This window comes from Rhinolophus sinicus, chromosome 1 (assembly GCF_057876585.1).
Source record: "Rhinolophus sinicus isolate RSI-liver-muscle chromosome 1, RSI-T2T, whole genome shotgun sequence".
Taxonomy (NCBI): domain Eukaryota; kingdom Metazoa; phylum Chordata; class Mammalia; order Chiroptera; family Rhinolophidae; genus Rhinolophus; species Rhinolophus sinicus.
In genome coordinates, this window is record NC_142501.1 from 106,547,878 (window position 1) to 106,567,883 (window position 20,006).

At 36.4% G+C, this 20,006-nt stretch overlaps 1 protein-coding gene across 14 annotated transcripts in view; it reads left to right on the plus strand.

Annotated features, from left to right (window-relative positions):
- Positions 1–20,006, plus strand: part of TASOR2 (transcription activation suppressor family member 2) — a 66,588-nt gene that overhangs the window by 5,445 nt on the left and 41,137 nt on the right. For 10 of the 14 annotated variants that reach the window (XM_074325034.2, XM_074325035.2, XM_074325030.2 and 7 more), the window contains 4 exons: positions 10,177–10,322; positions 10,617–10,712; positions 12,024–12,096; positions 19,368–19,459. Coding sequence is in view for 11 of the 14 variants with exons in the window: in XM_074325030.2 (XP_074181131.2) it covers positions 10,177–10,322; positions 10,617–10,712; positions 12,024–12,096; positions 19,368–19,459 (407 nt within the window). In the remaining 3 variants the exon portion in view is untranslated. The remainder of the gene's footprint in view (positions 1–10,176; positions 10,323–10,616; positions 10,713–12,023; positions 12,097–19,367; positions 19,460–20,006) is intronic. The other 4 variants (XM_074325031.2, XM_088802199.1, XM_074325033.2 and 1 more) reach the window with 2 other exon arrangements.

A 20,006-nucleotide genomic window follows, 5' to 3' on the forward strand; every position in this document is an offset into this window, starting at 1 on the left:
TTTACTCGTATAAATTATGTATAGTAATTTATAATTGTACAAATCTTTTCTCTATATTTGTCATTATGTCCTTTTTGTTCCCGATATTAAATTTTTTCTTTCTCTTGATTATATTTGCTGAAAGATTACCACTTTTATTCCAAAAGAATCAATCAGCTTTTACTTTTATTGATTAACTCAATTGGCGTTTTGTTTTTGGTTTTAAATTTGGCTTCTGTTAAAATTATTACTTTTGTTAGAAGAAATGTGTCTGGGGCATAATTCCTGTTTTCTCTTAATAATATTTTGATAACACTTAATTGGAGGACTAAATCCCTAGCTAATATTCTGTGTAAAGACTCACTACCCTCCTTGACATGGTGAAATAGACCCTTTTAGAACCTTTGGGTACACCTGCTCCCTCATTAAGAGAAAGACAATTTGAGACACCAATTCTTGAGGCGTGGTTTGACCAGTTCAAGCACCTGCTTCACACTATGGTTATCCTGTACCTCTCTGTGCACCACCTTTAATGAACAGGCCTGTTCTTTGCCCAGAGCATTTGGGATGGGATATCTAGGGGTGGTCTCAATTAAAAAAAAAAAAAAAAGAAGAGAAGAAAAGAAAACTTCGATATGGCATGGATAGGTGTCACTTTCCCTTTTGTCATCTGTAATAATCAAAAGGATCTGAAGCAGGTCTTAAAATGTAATTGTCCCTGAGAGAAATTTATTCTTAGGATTTTCCTGTAAGAGGGCTAAAACTACTTAGCAATATCCTTGTAATAAATATAGTAATGAGTTCACGGCAACCATTTCATTGCAGACTGATTGTTTCATGCTAAAACAAATCAGTAAACCGAGTTTCATGAGGAACCAGAACAAAGGTCAATTACTTTATAAGGATGTCTAAAGCAAAACTACTTTCCCAATTGGCTATATAGTTTTATATTTCTACCAGGAATGTATTAGAGTTTCAGTTGTTCCTAATCTTTGTCAATACTTAGCATTTTCTTTTTAATTTTAGCCATTCTAGTGGGTGACTAGAATTTTATTGTGGTTTTAATCAGCACTTCCCTGATAACTAATAGTAATGTTGACCATTTCCCCTTGTATTTATCATTAGTATGTCTTCTGTGAAGTGTGTCTAAGACTTCTTTGTATGTTCTGGACAGAAGTTCTTCTGAAATATATTCAGCTTTTAATGATGTCTTTTGAAGATCAGAAGGTGTAATTTTTGTGAAGTTTAATGTATCAGTTTTTCTTTTATGGTAACTGATTTTTATGCCCTCAAAAATCTTTACATGCCCCACAGTCAAGATTTTTTTCCTGTGATCTTTTTCTATTAACTTTATAATTATAGCTTTTGTGTTTAGGTCTGTGATTCATTTCAAGTTGAATCTTATGGTTTGAAGTAGGGTTGAGGTTTATGGATTTTTTTCTATTTTGGTTGTTATAGCACAATTTGTTGTAAAAATATGTTTTTCCCTATTGAATTATATTGGCAGTGTTGCTGAAAATCAAGTATCTGAACTCTGTGCTGTTCTGTTGATCTGTACATGTTTACATCAACACCACAGTTTTGACTATTTTAATACGTAGCAATTCGGAAATCAGATTTTGAATCCTTCAACTTTGTTCTTCTTTTCCAGAATTGTTTTGGCTGTTCTAAATCCTTTGAATTCCCATACAAGTTTTAGAATCGTGTTATCAGTTTCTGCACACACGGATTGTATTGAACATCTATAGATCAGTGTTGTGTCTCATCATCTCCCAGCAAGGTCACAAGCTAGGCAACTAGTGTTAGAGCACAAGTCCAGACTGAAGCTGGGCGACACGGCTTCGCGAAGGAGGTCTCCAAAACGCTTGATGCAGCTGTCTATTCAGAGGATATTTTGAGTTCTCTAAGTACATTTTTAGGCCAAAATAATGATTGGTAACTGAAAATTAAGCAGAGGCAATTTGAAATTCCGAAAAATAAAACATGGTGTAAGAAAAAAATTCTGGCTCAGGCACGATTAGTGCATTCAATTTAGTGAAACATCAAATACTAATAGAACAAAAATAGTGATACAACTGAGAGGACAGGAAGAAGTGTGTGTGTGTGTGTGTGTGTGTGTGTGTGTGTGTGTATGTAGGTATTTTTTCATTAAAGGAATATCTAAAGTTTATACAGGTATTTTATTTAGAAGCATAGTGTTATACCAGAAGATACAGCTAAAGTTGAAAGTGGTTGCTTAAGAGGAATGAAAATAGGGGCTCCCTGGGAAGGTGGTGGCTGTGACTGATAAGCCTAGTGGTATTTGGCTTTTTATTTAGTGTATATGCTTTGTTGACATTTATTTTTAAAAAGAAGGGGAAGAAAGTTTAAAAAGCTTTATCAAAGTCACAAAACGAGAAAGACTTGGCTTCAAAATCTAGCCTTGCCAAGCTTTTGATTCCAGAGTTCATGCCCTTAATCACTTGTTCTACTCCCTTCCTTCAGTCTGAAGAGATTCTCCTGAACATAACAGTGTGACACATATTCTGAAATTATGACCTAAATGTTAAAGACTACCCTTTTGATAGGCAGCGGCTCTTCTAGTTTTCTCCTATAATCTCCATCTCCATTTAGAGCTATACATATAACAGGGCTGTGGTAAATATCTGTGGAACGCTGTGAGGAATGATTAATGTGAGCTGGAAAAATCTTAAGACATCGGAGAAACTAGATCTTGGGCTAGGCTTTAAATATGGGGAAAATTTAGACGTGAAGTGGGGGAGGGGTGTGAAAATCAGACTATATATAACTAATGATGAACGTTACATGAATAGTGATCTGAGTCAAGGGTATTTTGCCTTTGTGCCTGGGAGGGAGATAAGCTTTATTGAGTACATGGGAATCAAGCAGTCAGAGGCTTTAAATACCTTATATTTTTAAGTTTCAAGTTTTCACAGAAGTTATATTAACTTCTGATAAATACTAGGGTAATACATGTTTCTGTATGGCAACACATAAAAAAGGAATTTGATAAATTATCTAGTGCAATGCACGTTGCCTCCTCATATGTGACAGGCCTTCAGTAAGGCAGTTTGTAGCGTCTCGGTGTTAGAACTGAAAGGAGCCCTAGAGAGATAATTACAACTAACTGAGGCCTTAGAATAACTTAACAAAGTCCATAGTTAATGTGCTGTCAGCTGCCAATAAAAGTGACTTAAACAGCAAGGGACATTTATTCACATATTAAAAGACCCCGAAGCAGGACAGCTCCAGGTTAGTTCATTCACCAGTTCAAGGACGTCATCAAGGATCTGGGTTCTTTCTGTTTGGGTCCTTCCTTAGTGCGTTGGCTGATGAGTCTCATCTTGGTTGCAGGGAGGTCCAGGCCACAAACACACAGGCCCTAAAGCTAGAAAAAGATGGAGGCAGGAAGAGTACATCTTTTCCTCCTGGTCTTTTGTAAGAAACCTTTTCCAGAATTCTCTTTGTAGAGTCCATTCACATCACATTGGCCAGAATTGAGTCACATGTTTATTCCTAAAACAGTCACTAACCAAAGAGTAAAACTACCATGTGAGTTTAGAGTAACTAAGACACACACACCCCCACCACCACCCTGCTCCCAAGCCTCTCCTGAAGCCTGGGATCACCCAATACCTAAACAAAACTGGGCGAAGGGAAGAACTAAGGGCCTGAGAATTGGGAAGGCAGTCAAGTCAGTGTCATCGTCACACTAAGGTCTCAGAACAAGTTAGTGATGGGCCTGCGCTGGGATCCTGGTCTCCTGATTCCCAGTTCTCCCCTCTTCACATAAATAACCTACTCGCTCACTGAATGAATATCATCAATCTTGCTAATTTTTCTAAAGAATCTTGAATATATCTGCATAATTCTGCCTCAAATCCTTTTTGAAAAAAAGCTGTACTATAAAACTACACGTGCCATTTTTTATAGCATATTGAATCCCTTAAATATAAACAAATTGCAGTTCTTTATGTGTGTCTTGAAGCCTCTGCATTTGCTCCTACTACTTTCATTGCCTAGAAAACACACAATAGTGCCCTTTTTTGGTTTATCAGTTTGAACACTACTCACATTTTCAAGTATCAATGCCTCTATGAAACCTTTCTTGACATATCCCTGTCTCGGTGAAATTGGTTGTAGCATTATGCACTAGTTATTTCTAGGTTCCCCTACACATTTACAGTACTGGTTTCTTGACAGGCTTGTGTTCCTTTTCCAGCTTTCATTGTAGAGATTCGTATTTGTCTAATAAATCCAGGGTATAGCGCAGTCCCGGATAGATAATAATTGCCACTAATAGTTTTGTTTAATGAATGGATGAATCATATACAACTAATTTGGGTGTGGGGAGAGATTTTATTTGTGTTCTATCTGATTTTGTTATTTCTAACCAGTAGAACATGGATGTTTCTATAATCTCTACTCTTCATTTTTGAAAGATTTTTTTTTTTTCTTGCAGTGAGGCAAAAGTGATTCCTATTAGCATAATTTATTTCTGTGAACAAAATTTTCCTTAGAGCTTAAAGAATATTGGAGGAAAAGCATTTTATTCTGTGTGTTACTGCTTATAGAGCAAATTTAGCCCTTAGCCCTGCAGTTGTTAAAGGAGGTAAACATTACAGAATTATACCTAATGCAGATTAGATGCTCAGTGAACATTTGTTTATATAGTAGATATACCATAACAAGAGCTATTCACTTTATGGTTTAATTTTTTCTTTTTTCATTTTAGCATTTATGACATTAACAGAGAACAGGACTATGTCAAGAATTCTGGGGGTATACTTGGTAAAAGTGAATTAAGACCACCCTCCCAGCTACATTCTCTCTTAGAGAAGACCGAGACAGGGTTCATATCAGAAAAGAGTGGGTATTAAGCTAAATGCTATAAGTTATTACCAGTGAATCCAAAGTAGACCAGTATAATTTTTTTTAAAAAGTTTTTTAACAGTACATGCCTTTTATTTTTTGTACCTGTCATGCCGTGAATTCATAGGGAACGGGTTCCAGCAGCTCAGGCTCCTTTCTGTTGGTTCTCACAAAGGGGCTGCTCTGCGCGAGGCAGGCTGGCGTTTCAGTTGAAGGCAGGTACCTTTGTCTTTGGCTTCCTTCTTTTTCTGATGTTTTCTGTCACCCGTTTCAGGAAGCTGTCTCGGCTCTTAAAGTGCTTAATATGCTCAGTACGTACATTAATTCTCTTGGCAAGAATCTTGCCCTTAACTTGTTTGTGTAAAATAGTGCCGGCCACGTGCTGGGTAACATAGACACTTCCAGTTTTGCCACGGGAACATTTGGGGGCATCTTTTCGAGCAGTGCCCATTCCCTTGATGTCTACAATATCACCTTTCTTGTCGAGTTGCGTGTATGCAGCCAAAGGAACAACTCCATGTTTTCTAAAAGGCCTAGAGAACATACAGCGGGGGCCTCTCCTCTTTCCCTGTGTGTTGGTCATTTTGAACAATTAATGTAAGATGGTGGTTCCAGCCGAAAAGCTAATTTAAAAAATTTTAATCAATAAAATGAAAGGACTTTAAAAAGCTTTTCCATTAGCTAAATTTCTTATAATCATTAGTTGGTAGGTGATTAAGTTTTCAAATTACATCAGAAAAGATACTTGTTTAAGGAAAATTGTCACATTCCTCTATTTGTATTTCTTTGAAATTATGGTTCATTTTACTTGAATCTGAATTGAGATATTTTAGATAGAAGTAATACATGCTTATGTAGGAAAAACCTAAAATGTAGTAATATATATAAAGTAAAACGTGTGAGTTCCTCTCTTACCCACACCATTGGTTTAAACACTGTTAACAATTTGGTTTCCCATCTTTCTAGATTTTTATCTACATTTTCAAACACATAATTTTTAATGTATTTTTTTTAACCAAAATGACATTATATAATGTGTGTTAATTTGCTTCATAGAATATAATAGATATTTTTATATGTTAGTATGTACAGATTTACTTTAGTAGTTCCAATGCATTTCCCTGTTGATGACAATGTAGGTTATCGCCAGTGTTTTTTGCTATTATAGATTCTGGTGCACAGAACACCCTTGTACATATATCCTGTGCACTTACGCTAGTATTTCTGAGGAACAGATTCCCAGAAATGGAATGGTTATTCAGTATGCACATTTCAGTTTTTGTTAGGTCCTGCCAAATTGTGCTCTAAAAAAGTTGTATTTATCTTAAACTGGCAATGTTTTAATATCTTAAAAGTAATGGTAATACATTTTAGGATTAGATGATTAAGGGATGGGCTGTTCCTTCAACAGCTATCACGTGGCCTACTTAGACTAGATGAGTGAGGTATGATGTCACAGATAGGACTATGACATAGATCGTATGATAGCTGTAGCTTGCAGTCTGTCTCTAGGGAACCCTAATAAGGGCCTTTAATGGCAGGTGTTGTTGGGTTCTGAGTGTTTCTATCTTTGGTGAGTGCTACTGCTTAGTGCACACACAGGAGATGTGGTCATGAAGTTCTGGGAAGATGTAGAAGTGGCCAATTTTTGTCAGAATTTTGTGACATCTACGTCGTTGTCATTATTTGCTTACAGATCAGATGCTTATAGAATGAAAAGAAATACCTGTGGCATAGCATCAGAAGTTGATTTACTATTTTCTGATCCCTTTTATTAGAAATTTAAAACAGGGCCAGCCCAGTGGCTCAGTTGGTTGGAGCGCCGAGCTCCTAATGCCGGGGTCTCCGGTTCAATTCCCACATGGGCCAGTGAGCTGTGCCTTCTATAGTTAATACCAGCATGGGCCAGGGAGCTGTGTCCTACTGAGAAACAGTGGCGGGGGGGTAGGGGGGGAGGAGAAAGAAAAAAAAGAAATTTAAAACAGAAGTGTCCAAAACCAGAAACTCACTGTCTCTGTGATGGATTTTGAAGAAGGGGAGTTAGTGCAGGGTACTTTGAGCAGAATCCAACCTGTGTCAAGCTTGACTTGACTTTTCAGATTTAATTCACAAATAGAGAAATGTGCCCAAAGCCAGGTGCTACAGGAAAGCATACTAACTCAATTTCTGTAGAGCTATTGTGATTGAACTTAACTTTTCTCTGTGTGCTCTCAATTGATCACGTAAACCCTAAGGAACACTCTTTCCACTTTAGAGTCAGGTACTTTTCAAGTTACTTTCTTAGATGTTGTTTTAGGTTTCTTTGTGGAATGGTCCCCTCTTCATTCTCCTAATTTTCTCATAACCTTGAATGTATAAATAAAACACATGCATTGCTGAGCAAAAATGAGGTCATTCACTTATTTGGTGCTCATATTGTTTTGTCTAGTAGTTAGACTCGTAAATGAAAGTATATTGTGTAAGAAGAGACAATGTCAAATAATTTCTCAATAAAATTCTCATCTACTTATTTATAGAGCAGGAAACTTGTGCTTTCTTGAGAGTATAATTGATGTAATATTCATCTATTATGAAGTCATGAAAGAGTCAGGATTTGCGGTGATTTTCTACAACTTGGCTTTTGACGTGTTTTTCCTTCTAACTGTAAAATGATTACTTTTATAAATATATTGTTATTTGGAGAATGCTGACCTAAAGGGGAAGGATTTTTAACCATAAATACATAATTTTAGAAATAAAAATATGTAAGTACAAAGTAATTTATTTCCTACTGTTTCTCCTTGTTTATTTTAAATCATTTATTAATAGCTTTATTAGGAACAGTACTCTACACACTGGTGTAAATTAAGTATTCTCTGACCACATGTATTTGGGAAACACTGTGTGAGATAGGATTTTTTTTTTCAGTTGCACTGTTTTTTTACAGTTTTCACTATATTGTTCATTGACACTCAAATATCGGGATATATGTAGTATTTAGTACTTCTGAAACTTAAAATCTGTGCCTACCTATTAACATCTTGCAGATTTTGGGGACGTTGATAGAGACAGTTCATTTCTAAAGCTGTGACACCATTTATATTTCACTGTAAGCAATATATTTCTTCTTAAATATTGAGCCTCAGAGTACACTTAGATTTTTTTTATTATATTGTCTTTTTAAAAACATTAAATACAAGGTTTCCAGAATTATAATTTTTGAAAGAATCCTGATTTGTAGTTGAGCTAGCAGTGTAGATTATTTGTAAGATAAATTTGCAAGTGCATAGGCTTCCGAGTTTGTTTTGAGTAATGCAGCTAAAGAAAAGCCATAATTTTAGTTATTATCACGAGTGTTTTGCTATTTTAATGTCTTTAGAATATCCTTATTTTGTACAGCATTGGTATACTAATACTGAAGGAGAAAGTGAAATGGAGAAAAAGTACAACAGTTGATATGGATCAGATGTACCAACTTCAGAATATTCTTAAATATTTCATCCTCTTTCCTTCCTTCTTATTTATAATCTTTCATCATTGGTTCTAGGAGCTTTGCATTTTTAAACTACCTTCATATAATTGAAGTGTTAGGATGGTTTAGTCCAAATTAATTTTACTGAAATGTTTGTTTTCATTTCTGTGATAGTATAGCTTCTTTTTTTCTTACCTGTTGTTCATAAGTTAATTTTAATTAAAATGCTATTTTTCCTGTAACTTTTGAACCTTAATGTAATTTGCAGAGTTCTGGTAAGAATAGGAAGCTGTATTAATGTACTTACTTATACTCTATGACTAAAACTTCCAGTGCTGTAGAAATTATTCTCTTTATTATTTATAAACTATTAATAACAGTCTGTACTCCCCACACATACCTTGTTAAAGAAAGTAAAGAGGATACAAATTGAATGGTTAACAAATCAAACAAATCAAATGGTTAAGTGTTACGAGAATTCATTAGGCTCAGTTCTTGCCAAAGTGGAGACTTGTAAAATCAAAAGGCACCAAGGCTCGGGCCAGCCAGGTGGCTCAGGCGGTTAGAGCTCCATGCTCCTAACTCCAAAGGCTGCCAGTTCGATTCCCACATGGGCCAGTGGGCTCTCAACCACAAGGTTGCCAGTTCGATTCCTCAACTCCCGCAAGGGATGGTGGGCAGCACCCCCTGCAACTAAGATTGAACACGGCACCTTGAGCTGAGCTGCCTCCTGGATGGCTCAGTTGGTTGGAGCATGTGCTCTCAACCACAAGGTTGCCAGCTCGATTCCTCGAGTCCTGCAAGGGATGATGGGCTCCGCCCCCTGCAACTAAGATTGAACACGGCCCCTTGAGCTGAGCTGCTGCTGAGCTCCCCGATGGCTCAGTTGGTTGGAGCGCATCCTCTAACCACAAGGTTGCCAGTTTGACTCCCGCAAGGGATGGTAGGCTATGCCACCTGCAACTAGAAATGGCAACTGGACCTGGAGCTGAGCTGCGCCCTCCACAACTAAGATTGAAAGGACAACAACTTGATTGAAAGGACAACAACTTGACTTGGAAAAAAGGCCTGGAAGTACACACTGTTCCCCAATAAAGTCCTGTTCCACTTCCCCAATTTAAAAAAAAAAAAAAGGCACCAAGGCTCAATCAAGAGAATTACTGGATCGAGTAAGCAATACTCAATTACGAAATACGCCTCTCATGGGACGTACATATCAGAATCTGTGGGATAGCAAGCACATGGGTATGGTTTGAAAAAAGCACTTTCAAAAAATAATAAAGTTTTGTTTTTGTAAAATGAAAAACATGATTTTATAATACAACCCATAAGAAGTAAAGTTCAGTAGACACATCTAAGCTGGTGAGGAGACCCCAAAGATCCAATGATTTCTAATATGTTTGCTGACTGTGTAATAGTAGGCTTCTTAAAAGGAATGTAATAGACTTACTTGGGGATTTGGTGAAAAGATGAGAAGGGAAAGTTTATTAAAATATGGCATAGGTTTAAGAAATCATAAAGATGAGAAACATTGGTCTAAGTGATTGCTAACTGTTAACTTGACAATACAGTTAGATCTTCTTTTACCAACTGCAATTATAACAGCTTTAAACTATAAGGCATAAGGGATCTGGCAGGGTATATTTTACTCTTGTATTAAAAATAATTCACCCTCAGTTGTAATCCATTTAGATTATTTTCTTTACATGAGAGCTCTTTTAAGTTAAGATAATATAGATATGACCGCCAAAACTCTTTGTGAAAGTCTTACATAGGAAGGAAGTAGAAGAGGTGTTCAGAGATATTTAGTGTGCCAAAAACCTCCATCCTTCAGTTATCTTAAACAGTTGATTATTTTTGTTTGTGTTTTACAGTTTTTGAAACAGTGTCCTTGAATTCAGACGCTCTCTTCCAGAGGGCAGTTTCAATTCTCCATACTTCTTACTTGGACTCTGCATCTGAGCATGGTTTTCAGTACAGTCAAGTGACTTTGGTGAAAAATGACATTTTCTTAAATGAGGTGAGGTGGTTGGTGCACACTGTGTTTCTGTGTGTTAGTTTTATTTTAGCTTTAAAGAAGTAGACCCATCATTTTGGGTAAAAAAGCCTAGTTCTTTTAAGCTATCACTTTTCAGATAAAAGATCCTTGGAAATAGTCACTTGGAGGGTAATAATAATATATTCTAGGGAATAGAAAAATGATAACTTTTGTTAGTCTTTTAGCAGGAGGAATTCAGATGATGCATTTTAAAAAGTTAATTTGCAGGGCAGAAATAACATGTTTATAGCATTTGGGTATTCTCTCTTTACACAGTATAAAACTTTTTACCAAGAAAAGAAAGCAAGTAACTATACTCAGGAAGAACTTCAAGAAACTTACGGGTTTCTTCTGTTTGAAACTGAAAAGCAGGTAAGGGAATTAGGTTGTAGAAAATTAATTTTGTGATATTAATGTACAAAACTAATGATACCATTAAACTTAAATATTAGTATTTCAGTCAGGTAAGAATTGTAAGATTACTGTTCATCAGTGTTTTTTGTTACTTAGTTTGGTGGCAATGCAAATGACAGTGAAAGCTAGTTATGAAAGAGATTTGATTTCTGCAACTTTTTATAGGTCCTTTTTATTTTTACCTTAAGTGCATTTGTAAGCTCATAGTGAGATTTAGATTCTTAAATACCAGTAATGCCTTTTGATGGAGTGAATGGATATTTGTCCATTCTGTATCATTATTTACATAGATACTGTCTGTCCCTTGTGGAGTTTTTTCAAGTTTAAATTCCATGGTTTTGGGATAAGATGAACACTTCCAGCATTCTGGTTACTTGGAATTGTTTCATGCCTGTCTTTGAAGATTGAGCATCTATATTTTTGCTTGTACCTAACTTGTGGGAGAAGGAAACTGTGCAGGCTATGTCTCCAAAGATGTGTATGGCATCTAGATGCAATTTTAACATGATTCAAAGGTAATGTCTTGGTTTGGTTAATGATTTTTAAAGAACAAGAGTAGGCTTATTTTTAAAATGATTAATATTACCATATTTTCCCGAAAATAAGACCTAGCCAGTCAGTCAACTCTAGTGTGTCTTCTGGAGCAAAAATTAATGTAAGACCCAGTCCTATATTGTATTATATAAGACCCGGTCTTATAGTAAAATAAGAGTAAAATATATAGTAAAACAAGACCCGGTCTTATATAATACAATATAAGACTGGGTCTTATGTAATACAATATAAGACTGGGTCTTATATTAATTTTTGCTCCAAAAGACACATTAGAGCTGATTGTCCGACTAGGTCTTATTTTTGGGGAAACAGGGTAAAAGATATATAGTAATACTGGAAGTTTATATATTTCCTTAATCATCTACTTCCAAGTAAGATATGTTATGGATTCATACTACAGAAGACATTTGGGGTAAGACATTTTCAAATTTAGTGACTCCAAAGCTATAATTGGAAAATTAATCTTTAAGAGAGGACTTATCTGTGATCTTGTTTAATTTGGTTTTGCTGTTGACGTTTCTGTTAACAGAAATGGTAACATTTCATGAAAAACTTGCAACTATTAACCAATTGTTTCACATAAGCTTGCTTTGTGCCATGAATACATATATTATATGGATTCTTAACTTATTTGAAAGTTTATAGAGTATAGTGATACTTCATTAACTCTCCCAAGACTGATGTAATAAGCAAGGTACTGTCTTTTGTTTAAAGGCAAAGTTGGCATGTCAGCGTGGACTCTGTATTGGCAGCAGTGCTATTACCACTCTGGGTGACCCAGCAAAAGGTAAGTCTGTAAGAAAAAAGAATCTCTTCTTTTACAAGATGAAGTAGGGTTTAGTTTATTCCATATTAAAAACCAGTTTCATTAATGATAAACAAATAATAATCTTTAGAATCAAAACTTTATAAATGAGCTTTGAGTGTAATAGGAGTGATATGATCAGAACTTTGTTTTACAGGTTGTTTGGACTAGAACAGATACTGAAGTATCTTTCAGTGCCAGTAAATTATGATAGTCACCCAGGGCTGGTGAATTCCTCTTCTATGCTTTCATAATGGCAGTAGGAATAGAGAATAGATAGAACTAAGCAAACTTGGCAACTATGGAATGTGAGGAGTAAGAGAAAGGAAGTAATCAAAGATAAGGGTTTAAACTTACACTACAGTGATATTACTAATAGAAAAGAGACACAGAAGGAGCGGAGATTGGTAGGGAAGCTGATAAGTTAAAAGAGAAAGCTAATCTTGTGGTAAGAAAATCGGTTAACCCTAAATTTCTTTAAGCTTTAGTTTTCTCAGCTGTAAAGTAGATAAAACTATCTTCTAGATTTGTTGTGAGGATGCATGCATGAGACTCTAAAGTGTTGAGCACAGTGCAATCTAGTAAACTCTCAGTAAGTGAACACTACTACTTTCATGAATTAAATTTGAGAAATAATGGGATTTTTGTGTTTCTGGAAGATATCCTGCTGGTGGTAGAAATAATTAGGAAAGGGATTGGGAATGGAGGTTGGGGGTCATGGTGGTGGGGGTTGGTCTTAGTTGAAGCCCTTCTCTACATGGGACAGTAGAGAAGGAAAGGATGGCAAAGAATAGAACTTTTGGATCCTTGTGCGACCAAGAGGTGGGATGGGGAGGGTATAGAAGGAAGAGGAGTCAGAAGCAGTCAGATGGATGAAGAATCAGGAAGTAGATTTTTACAGAAATCAGTGATCTAAGGAGGGGTTTAGCTGTATCAGCTGCTGCAGAGTTTGGAAAGCAAGACCGAAAGATTATTGAACTTCATGGCTAGATTCCTGCTGACTTTTTTTAAAATAGCTTTATTGATATGAAATTCACCTACCAGTTTTACCCTAAATGGGTAAAATTCACTGATTTTTAGTATATTCACAGAGTTGTGAACCATCATCACAATGAATTTTAGACCATTTTCATCACCGTAAAAAGAAATCCTGTACCTATTAACAGTAACTCCCATTCCACACTACCTCCAGCCTAGGTAACCACTAATCTACTTTTTGCCTCTGGATTTGTCTTTTCCAGACAGTACGTATAAATGGAGTCATATATGATTTTTGTGACTATTGTCTTTTATTTAGTGTTTTTAAGGTTAACCCATGCTGTAGCATGTACCAGTACTTCATTCCCATTTTGGTTGAATCATATTCCATTGTATGGTTATACCATGTTTTCTTCATCCATCCAGCAGTTGATGAACATTTGGTTGTTTCCACTTTTTGGCTCTTATTGTGTTTCCCCCAAATTAAGACGTAGCTGGACAATCAGCTCTAATGCGTCTTTTGGAGCAAAAATTACTGTAAGACCCAGTCTTATGTTATATACGACCCAGTCTTATATTATGTCATATAAGACCCAGTCTTATAGTAACGTAAGACTGGGTCTTATATTAATTTTTGCTCCAGAAGACGCATTAGAGTTGATTGTCCAACTAGGTCTTATTTTCAGGGAAATATGGTATTAAAAATAGCTGCTATTAGCTGCTATGTACATTCGTGTACAAGTTTTGTACAGATGTGTGTTTTCATTTCTCTTGGGTATATACCTAGGAATGGAATTGCTGGATAACTCTGTAAAACAAAAATTTTAAAACTTAACTTTCAGCTCTTCTAAAAGACATAAAAAAGGATAAATTCATAACCCAGTAACATTTTACATAAAATCTTTTTTTCTTTTTGCCGATTCTTCTTCACCCCCCCCACTTTTCTATTCATTATGAAAAATGCTAACAGAAAAAGTAGAGAGCATGATATAATATACCCATCATCACCTATGTTTAGCATAATATTTTACATCATTCCCTTCATTTGTTTAATTTTTTCTTCTCTTCTTTTTTTTTGCTGAAGAATTGGAAAGTAAATTACAACTAAACACCTCAGCTTACATCTCTTAAAATAGAAGGCCATTTTTTTCTGCAATCCCATGATTTTGTTGATGTTTGAGAGGCTTGCTTCAGTAGCATGGTGGAGTGGAAGCTGCATTGTTCCTAACAAAGACACACACACTGGGGATGAGAAAAAAATAGCACTATTGCCGGTGTATATTTTGCAGTTTTTGGCTCAAATAGAAATGGGTAGTTCTGTGTATAATGGTAATGTTTTATGTTAATGTAGTGTTTTAGTTTTAAAAGTGTATTGCTCTTTTTAAATCTTCCTGAGAACCCTGTGGTTTATGTATCTGTGACCCAAGCGCACCCTCCCCCGTAAGTGACATACTCCTCAGTCACATGGTTGTTATTAGTAAGCGGAAAACTGGGAACTGGAACCCAAGCTTCTGACCCTCAGTTTATTGCTCGTTCCACTATACCAAAGTGTTCTCACTATTGTCTTATATTTCAAAAGAAAGAGATACTTTCATTCAGGAATATCCCTGAAATCTGTCTTGTCCTCCTTATTCTCACTCTTGCTGCCGTGTGGGGGTCCTCCTCTCCTGTCTCAACTCCTACAGTAGCTTTCTAGTTGTTCTTGCTTCTAGTCTCTCCCCTCTATAGACTCAGATTTGAGGAGTCTCTGCTCCCTATAGAGTAAAGTCTGATTGATTAGCAAGCTCTGCAACGGTCTTTACTGTTGAGTTCCAAGCTTTCTTTTCAGCCTCAACTTTTACTACTTTCTCCCTTGTTCCAACACTGGCCTGCTGTTCTAAATAATGTGTCTTCTTTTATGCTTCCATACTTTTGTTCACTCTATTCTCTACTTAGAATTTTGTTCCTCTCTCTGTCTAAAGGACTCCTTTCCCAGACAAATTTAATTATTTCCATATCTGAGTGTCCTCAGGTATAACATATCTGATAAATATTTAAGTACCTACTATATGTTGGGCTATGATGTGGCTACAGTGGTGAACAAAACTAATATAACCCCTGTCTTACTGGAATTTACAGTTTAGCAGAATAAGCTGCTTGAAGACTGGGACCTTGTTTTATTTCCTTTTATGTCAAAGCTGCCTAGCACAAACCTGCCATTTAGTAAACCTCAGCACATAGTATTAAATAAGAGTATTCCCCGCCCTTTATCTCATGGTTTCACTGTCTGCAGTTTCAGTTACCTGTGGTCAACTGAAGTCCAAAAATACTAAATGGAAAATTCTAGAAATAAGCAATTCGTAAGTTTTAAATTGCATGCCATGCTGAGCAGCATGATGAAATCTCTAGCTGTCCCACCCAGGACGTGAGTTATCACTTTGTTCAGCGTTATCCGCACTATAGAGGCTGCCCTCCCGTTTTTCATTTTGCAACCCTCTAAGTTATCAGATTGACTGTCCTGGTATCGCAGTGCTGGTGGTCAAGTCGCCCTGATTTGACTTAATAATGGCCCCAAAGTGCAAGAGCAGTGATGCTGGCAATTCAGATATGCCGAAGAGAAGCTGTCAAGTACTTCCTTCAAGTGAAAAGTTGGACGTTCTCAACTTAATAAGAAAAAAAATTGTGTGCTGAAGTTGCTAAGATCTGTGATAAGAAATCTCTCCGTGAAATTGTGCAGAAGAAAAAAGAAATGTGTGCTAGTTTTGCTGTCATACCTCAAACTGCAAAAGTTACAGCCACAGTGCGTAGTTAAGTGTTTAGTTAAGATGGAAAAGGCATTAATTACATTTGTGAGTGGAAGACGTGAACAGAAAACATACTCCAATTGATGGCAATGTGTTGAGCCAGAAGGCACTGAGCCTATGTAAAGACTTCGTCCAGGGACCCCCTGAAATGAGTGACACCAAGCCATTTACTGCAAGTAAGGGGTGGTTACAGGTTCAGGAATAGGTTTGGACTGAAAAATGTAAAAATTGCTGGAGAGGCTACATCTGCCTATGAAGAAGCTGCTGCCACATTTCCATCAGAGTTGAAGAAGTTAAGGAGAAAGGATACCATCCAAACAAGTCTTCAGTTGTGTTGAAACTGGGCTCTTCTGGAAGAAGATGCCCAATAAAACCTACATTTATAAAAACGCAGAGGAAGCACCAGGACATAAAACTTGGAAGGACAGACTAACTCTGGTACTACGTATGTGGTAACACTGCAGGGCCGAAGAGATGAAGCCAGGTGTAGCTAGCATACAGAGCAAAGAACCACGCGCTTTCAAAAGCAAAAATTACCTGCCGGTGTTCTAGCAACAATCAGTGTGGGCAACAGCCATCTTGTTTATGGTATGGTTCCACCAACACGTCACAAGAAGAAGGGTGAGTACAGTACAGACATATCTCGGAGATACTGCGAGTTCGGTTCCAGACCACCATAATGAAGCAAATATCTCAGTAAAGTGAGTCTCAAATTTTTTGGTTTCCCAGTGCATATGAAAGTTATGTTTATACTATATTGTACGTAGTCTATTAAATGTGCAATAGCATTATGTCTAAAAAAACAATATACACACTTTAATTAAAAAATACTTTATTGGTAAAAAATGCTGACCATCATCTGAGCCTTCAGCAAGTCATAATCTTTTTGCTGTTGGAGGGTTTTCTGAAACTAAGACAAAAATGAAGTTTGCCGCATTGACTGACTCTTCCTTTCGTAAACGATTTCTCTGTAACGTGCAATGCTGTTGGATAGCCTTTTATCCACAGTAAAACTTTCAAAATGGACATCAGTACTCTTAAACCCTGCCGCTGCTTTCTCAACTGAGTTTATGTAATAGTCTAAATCCTTTGTTGTCATTTCAACAGTCTTCACAGCATTTTCACCAGGAGTGGATTCCATCTCAAGAAAAAACACTTTAGCAACTGCTCATCTGTTAAAGATTTATCGTGAGATTTCAGTAGTTCAGTCATATCTTCAGGCTCCACTTCTAGTTCTCTTGCTGTTTCCACCACATCTACAGCGACTTCCTGCACTGAGGTCTTCCACGAGGACTGCAATCAACTTCTTCCAAAATCCTGTTAATGTTGATGTTTTGACCTCTTCCCATGAATCACGAATGTTCTTAATGGCATCTAGAATGGTGAATCCTTTCCAGAAGGTTTTCAATTCACTTTGCCCAGATCCATCAGAGAAATCACTGTCTATAGCATCTATAGCTTTATGAAATGTATTTCTTAAATAAGAAGACTTGAAAGTCAAAATTACTCCTCGATCCATGGGCTGCAGAATGGATGTTACATTTGTCGGCATGAAAACGACATTCATCTCATCCATCTCCATCAGAGCGCTCGAGTGACCAGGTGCATTGTCAACGAGCAGTAGTATTTTGAAAGAAATCTTTTTTTCTGAGCAGTAGGTCTCCATAGTGGGCTTAAAGTATTCAGTACACACTTATGTTGTAAACAGACGTGCTGTCATCCAGGCTTTGTCCCGTTTGCAGAGCACAGGCAGAGCAGACTGAGCAGCGTTCTTTTCACAGCCTATGATTTTCAGTATAAGTGAAGCATTGGCTTCAACTTAAAGCGAGCAGCTGCTTTAACCCCTAACAAGAAAGTCAGCCTTTCTTTTGAAACTTTGAAGCCAGGCATTGAGTTTTCCTCTCTAACTATGAAAGTCTCTGGATGGCACCTTCTTCCAATATAAGCCTGTTTTGTCTACATTGAAAACCTGTTTAGTGTGTAGCCACCTTCATAAATTATCTTAGCTAGTTCTGGGTTGGTGGCTGCTGCTCCCTCTGCACTTGCTGCTCACGTCACACTTTTATGTTGTGGTTTTTCCTTAAACCTCATGAACTAGTTTCTGCCAGCTTCAGACTTTTTACCTCCTCAGCCTTCCAAGAATTGAAGAGCGTTAGGGCCTGGCTCTGGATTTGGCTTTTGTTAAGGAAATGCTGTGGCTGGTTTGATCTTCTATCCAGGCCACTAAAACTTTCTCCATATCAGCAATGAGGTGGTTTTACTTTATCTTTCATGTGTTCACTGGAGTAGCGTTTTCAATTTCCTTCAAGAACTTTTCCTTTGCACTCACAACCTGGCTAATTGTTTGGTGCAAGAGGCCTAGCTTTCGACCTATCTCAGCCTTCGACATTTCTTTCACACTAAGCCTAGTCATTTCTTGCTTTTGATTTAATGTGAGAGACGTGCAACTCTTTCTTTCACTTGAGAACTTGAGGTCACTGTAGCGTTATTAATTGGCATGATTTCAATATTATGTCTGAAGGAATAGGGACACCCAAGGAGAGGGAGAGAGGCAGGAATGGCTGGTCGGTGGAGAAGTCAGAACACACACAACATTTATCGGTTAAGTTCACTGTCTTATATAGCAGTGGTTTGTGGTACCCCAAAACAATTATAATGGTAACATCCAAGATCACTGATCACAGATAAACATAACATAATGAAAATGAAAAAGTTTGAAATATTTTGAGAATTACCAAAATGTGATGCAGACAAAGTCAGCAAATGTTGTTGGGAAAATGGTGCTGATAGACTTCATTCAGTGCAGGGTTGCCACAAATTTTCAATTCGTAAAAAAATGCAGTTATCTGTGAAGCACAATAAAGCTAGGAGCAATAAAACAAGGTGCCTGTACAATAACATATTTTGAGAGAGGAGAGAGAGAACACATTCATATAACTTCTATTACAGTATATTGTTATAGTTCTATTTTTGTATTATTGTTAATGTCTTACTATGCCTAATTTATAAATTAAACTTTGTCATAGGAAAAAACATAGTACATATATATAGAGTTCAGCACTATCTGTGGTTTTAGGTATCTACTGGGGGGTCTTGCAACATATCCTCTGTGGATAAGGGGGGGCTGCTATACTTAGTGAGGTTTTTTGTAAAAAATAACTTTAGAATCAGATTCCCATAGATCTTTTCATTGAATGATTGATTGACTAGAGAAAAAGCAAACTTAAGAGTTTTACAAGAATGTGATACACTTATTTATCCCTTTCCCATTATTGTACCCAATTAGAAAATTAGTTAACAGATATGTTGTCTTCTTAGCTCTAATGTTTTGATACCTTAAGAATAACTCAAATAGTTTTTAAAAAGTAAGGATTTCAAAACAGTTTTTAACATTGATTTATATTTATCATTTGTGTGGCGCTACATGGGAATTCTGTATATGTAAACAATCTTTTAAAAGTGGCAATTAATCTATATTTTATACTTTTATAGGTGTGTACATTTCCAGATATTCAGACTGTCTTCATACAAGACCGTGGTATCATGGGAAGTCTGGCTATATTGTAATTTTTAATCTAATTAAGGTAACGCCCAAATGTGCTTCTATGTCATTTAAAAAAAAAAAAAGAAAAAGTTATCAGTCTGTGATAATGTTCTTTGCAGATCATTTACTAAACATAGTCCTCACCAAAGACAGCCATCCAGATTCAGAAAAAGTAACTGCTGTTTTTGCTTTCCTTCAAAGCAAAACTTTTTGTCTTTTTAATAGATAATCTGTGAATATGTTAAACAAAAAACTTCAAAATAATACAAAAGGTATTCAATTAAAAGTCTTCCTTTCATAAACTCTGTCCCCCAGTGCCACTTTTTAGACATTAAATAACAAAACAAGTAGCTGCCTGTAAAACAGTGATTATAGTTAATAAGAGAAGAATTTAGAAAACAGCATTCATTGTCTGGTTTGAATTGTCAAAATAAAAAATCTTTATTTTCTTTATCCCTAAAACATCCATACCTTGTTCACAGCTTCCTGTAGCAGCTGTGGTTGATGACCTCAGAAATTCTTAAATGCCCTTAAATAGTTCAATATAAGTAAATCATTCAGTTAGAACTTTCACTCAAATTAAGTAG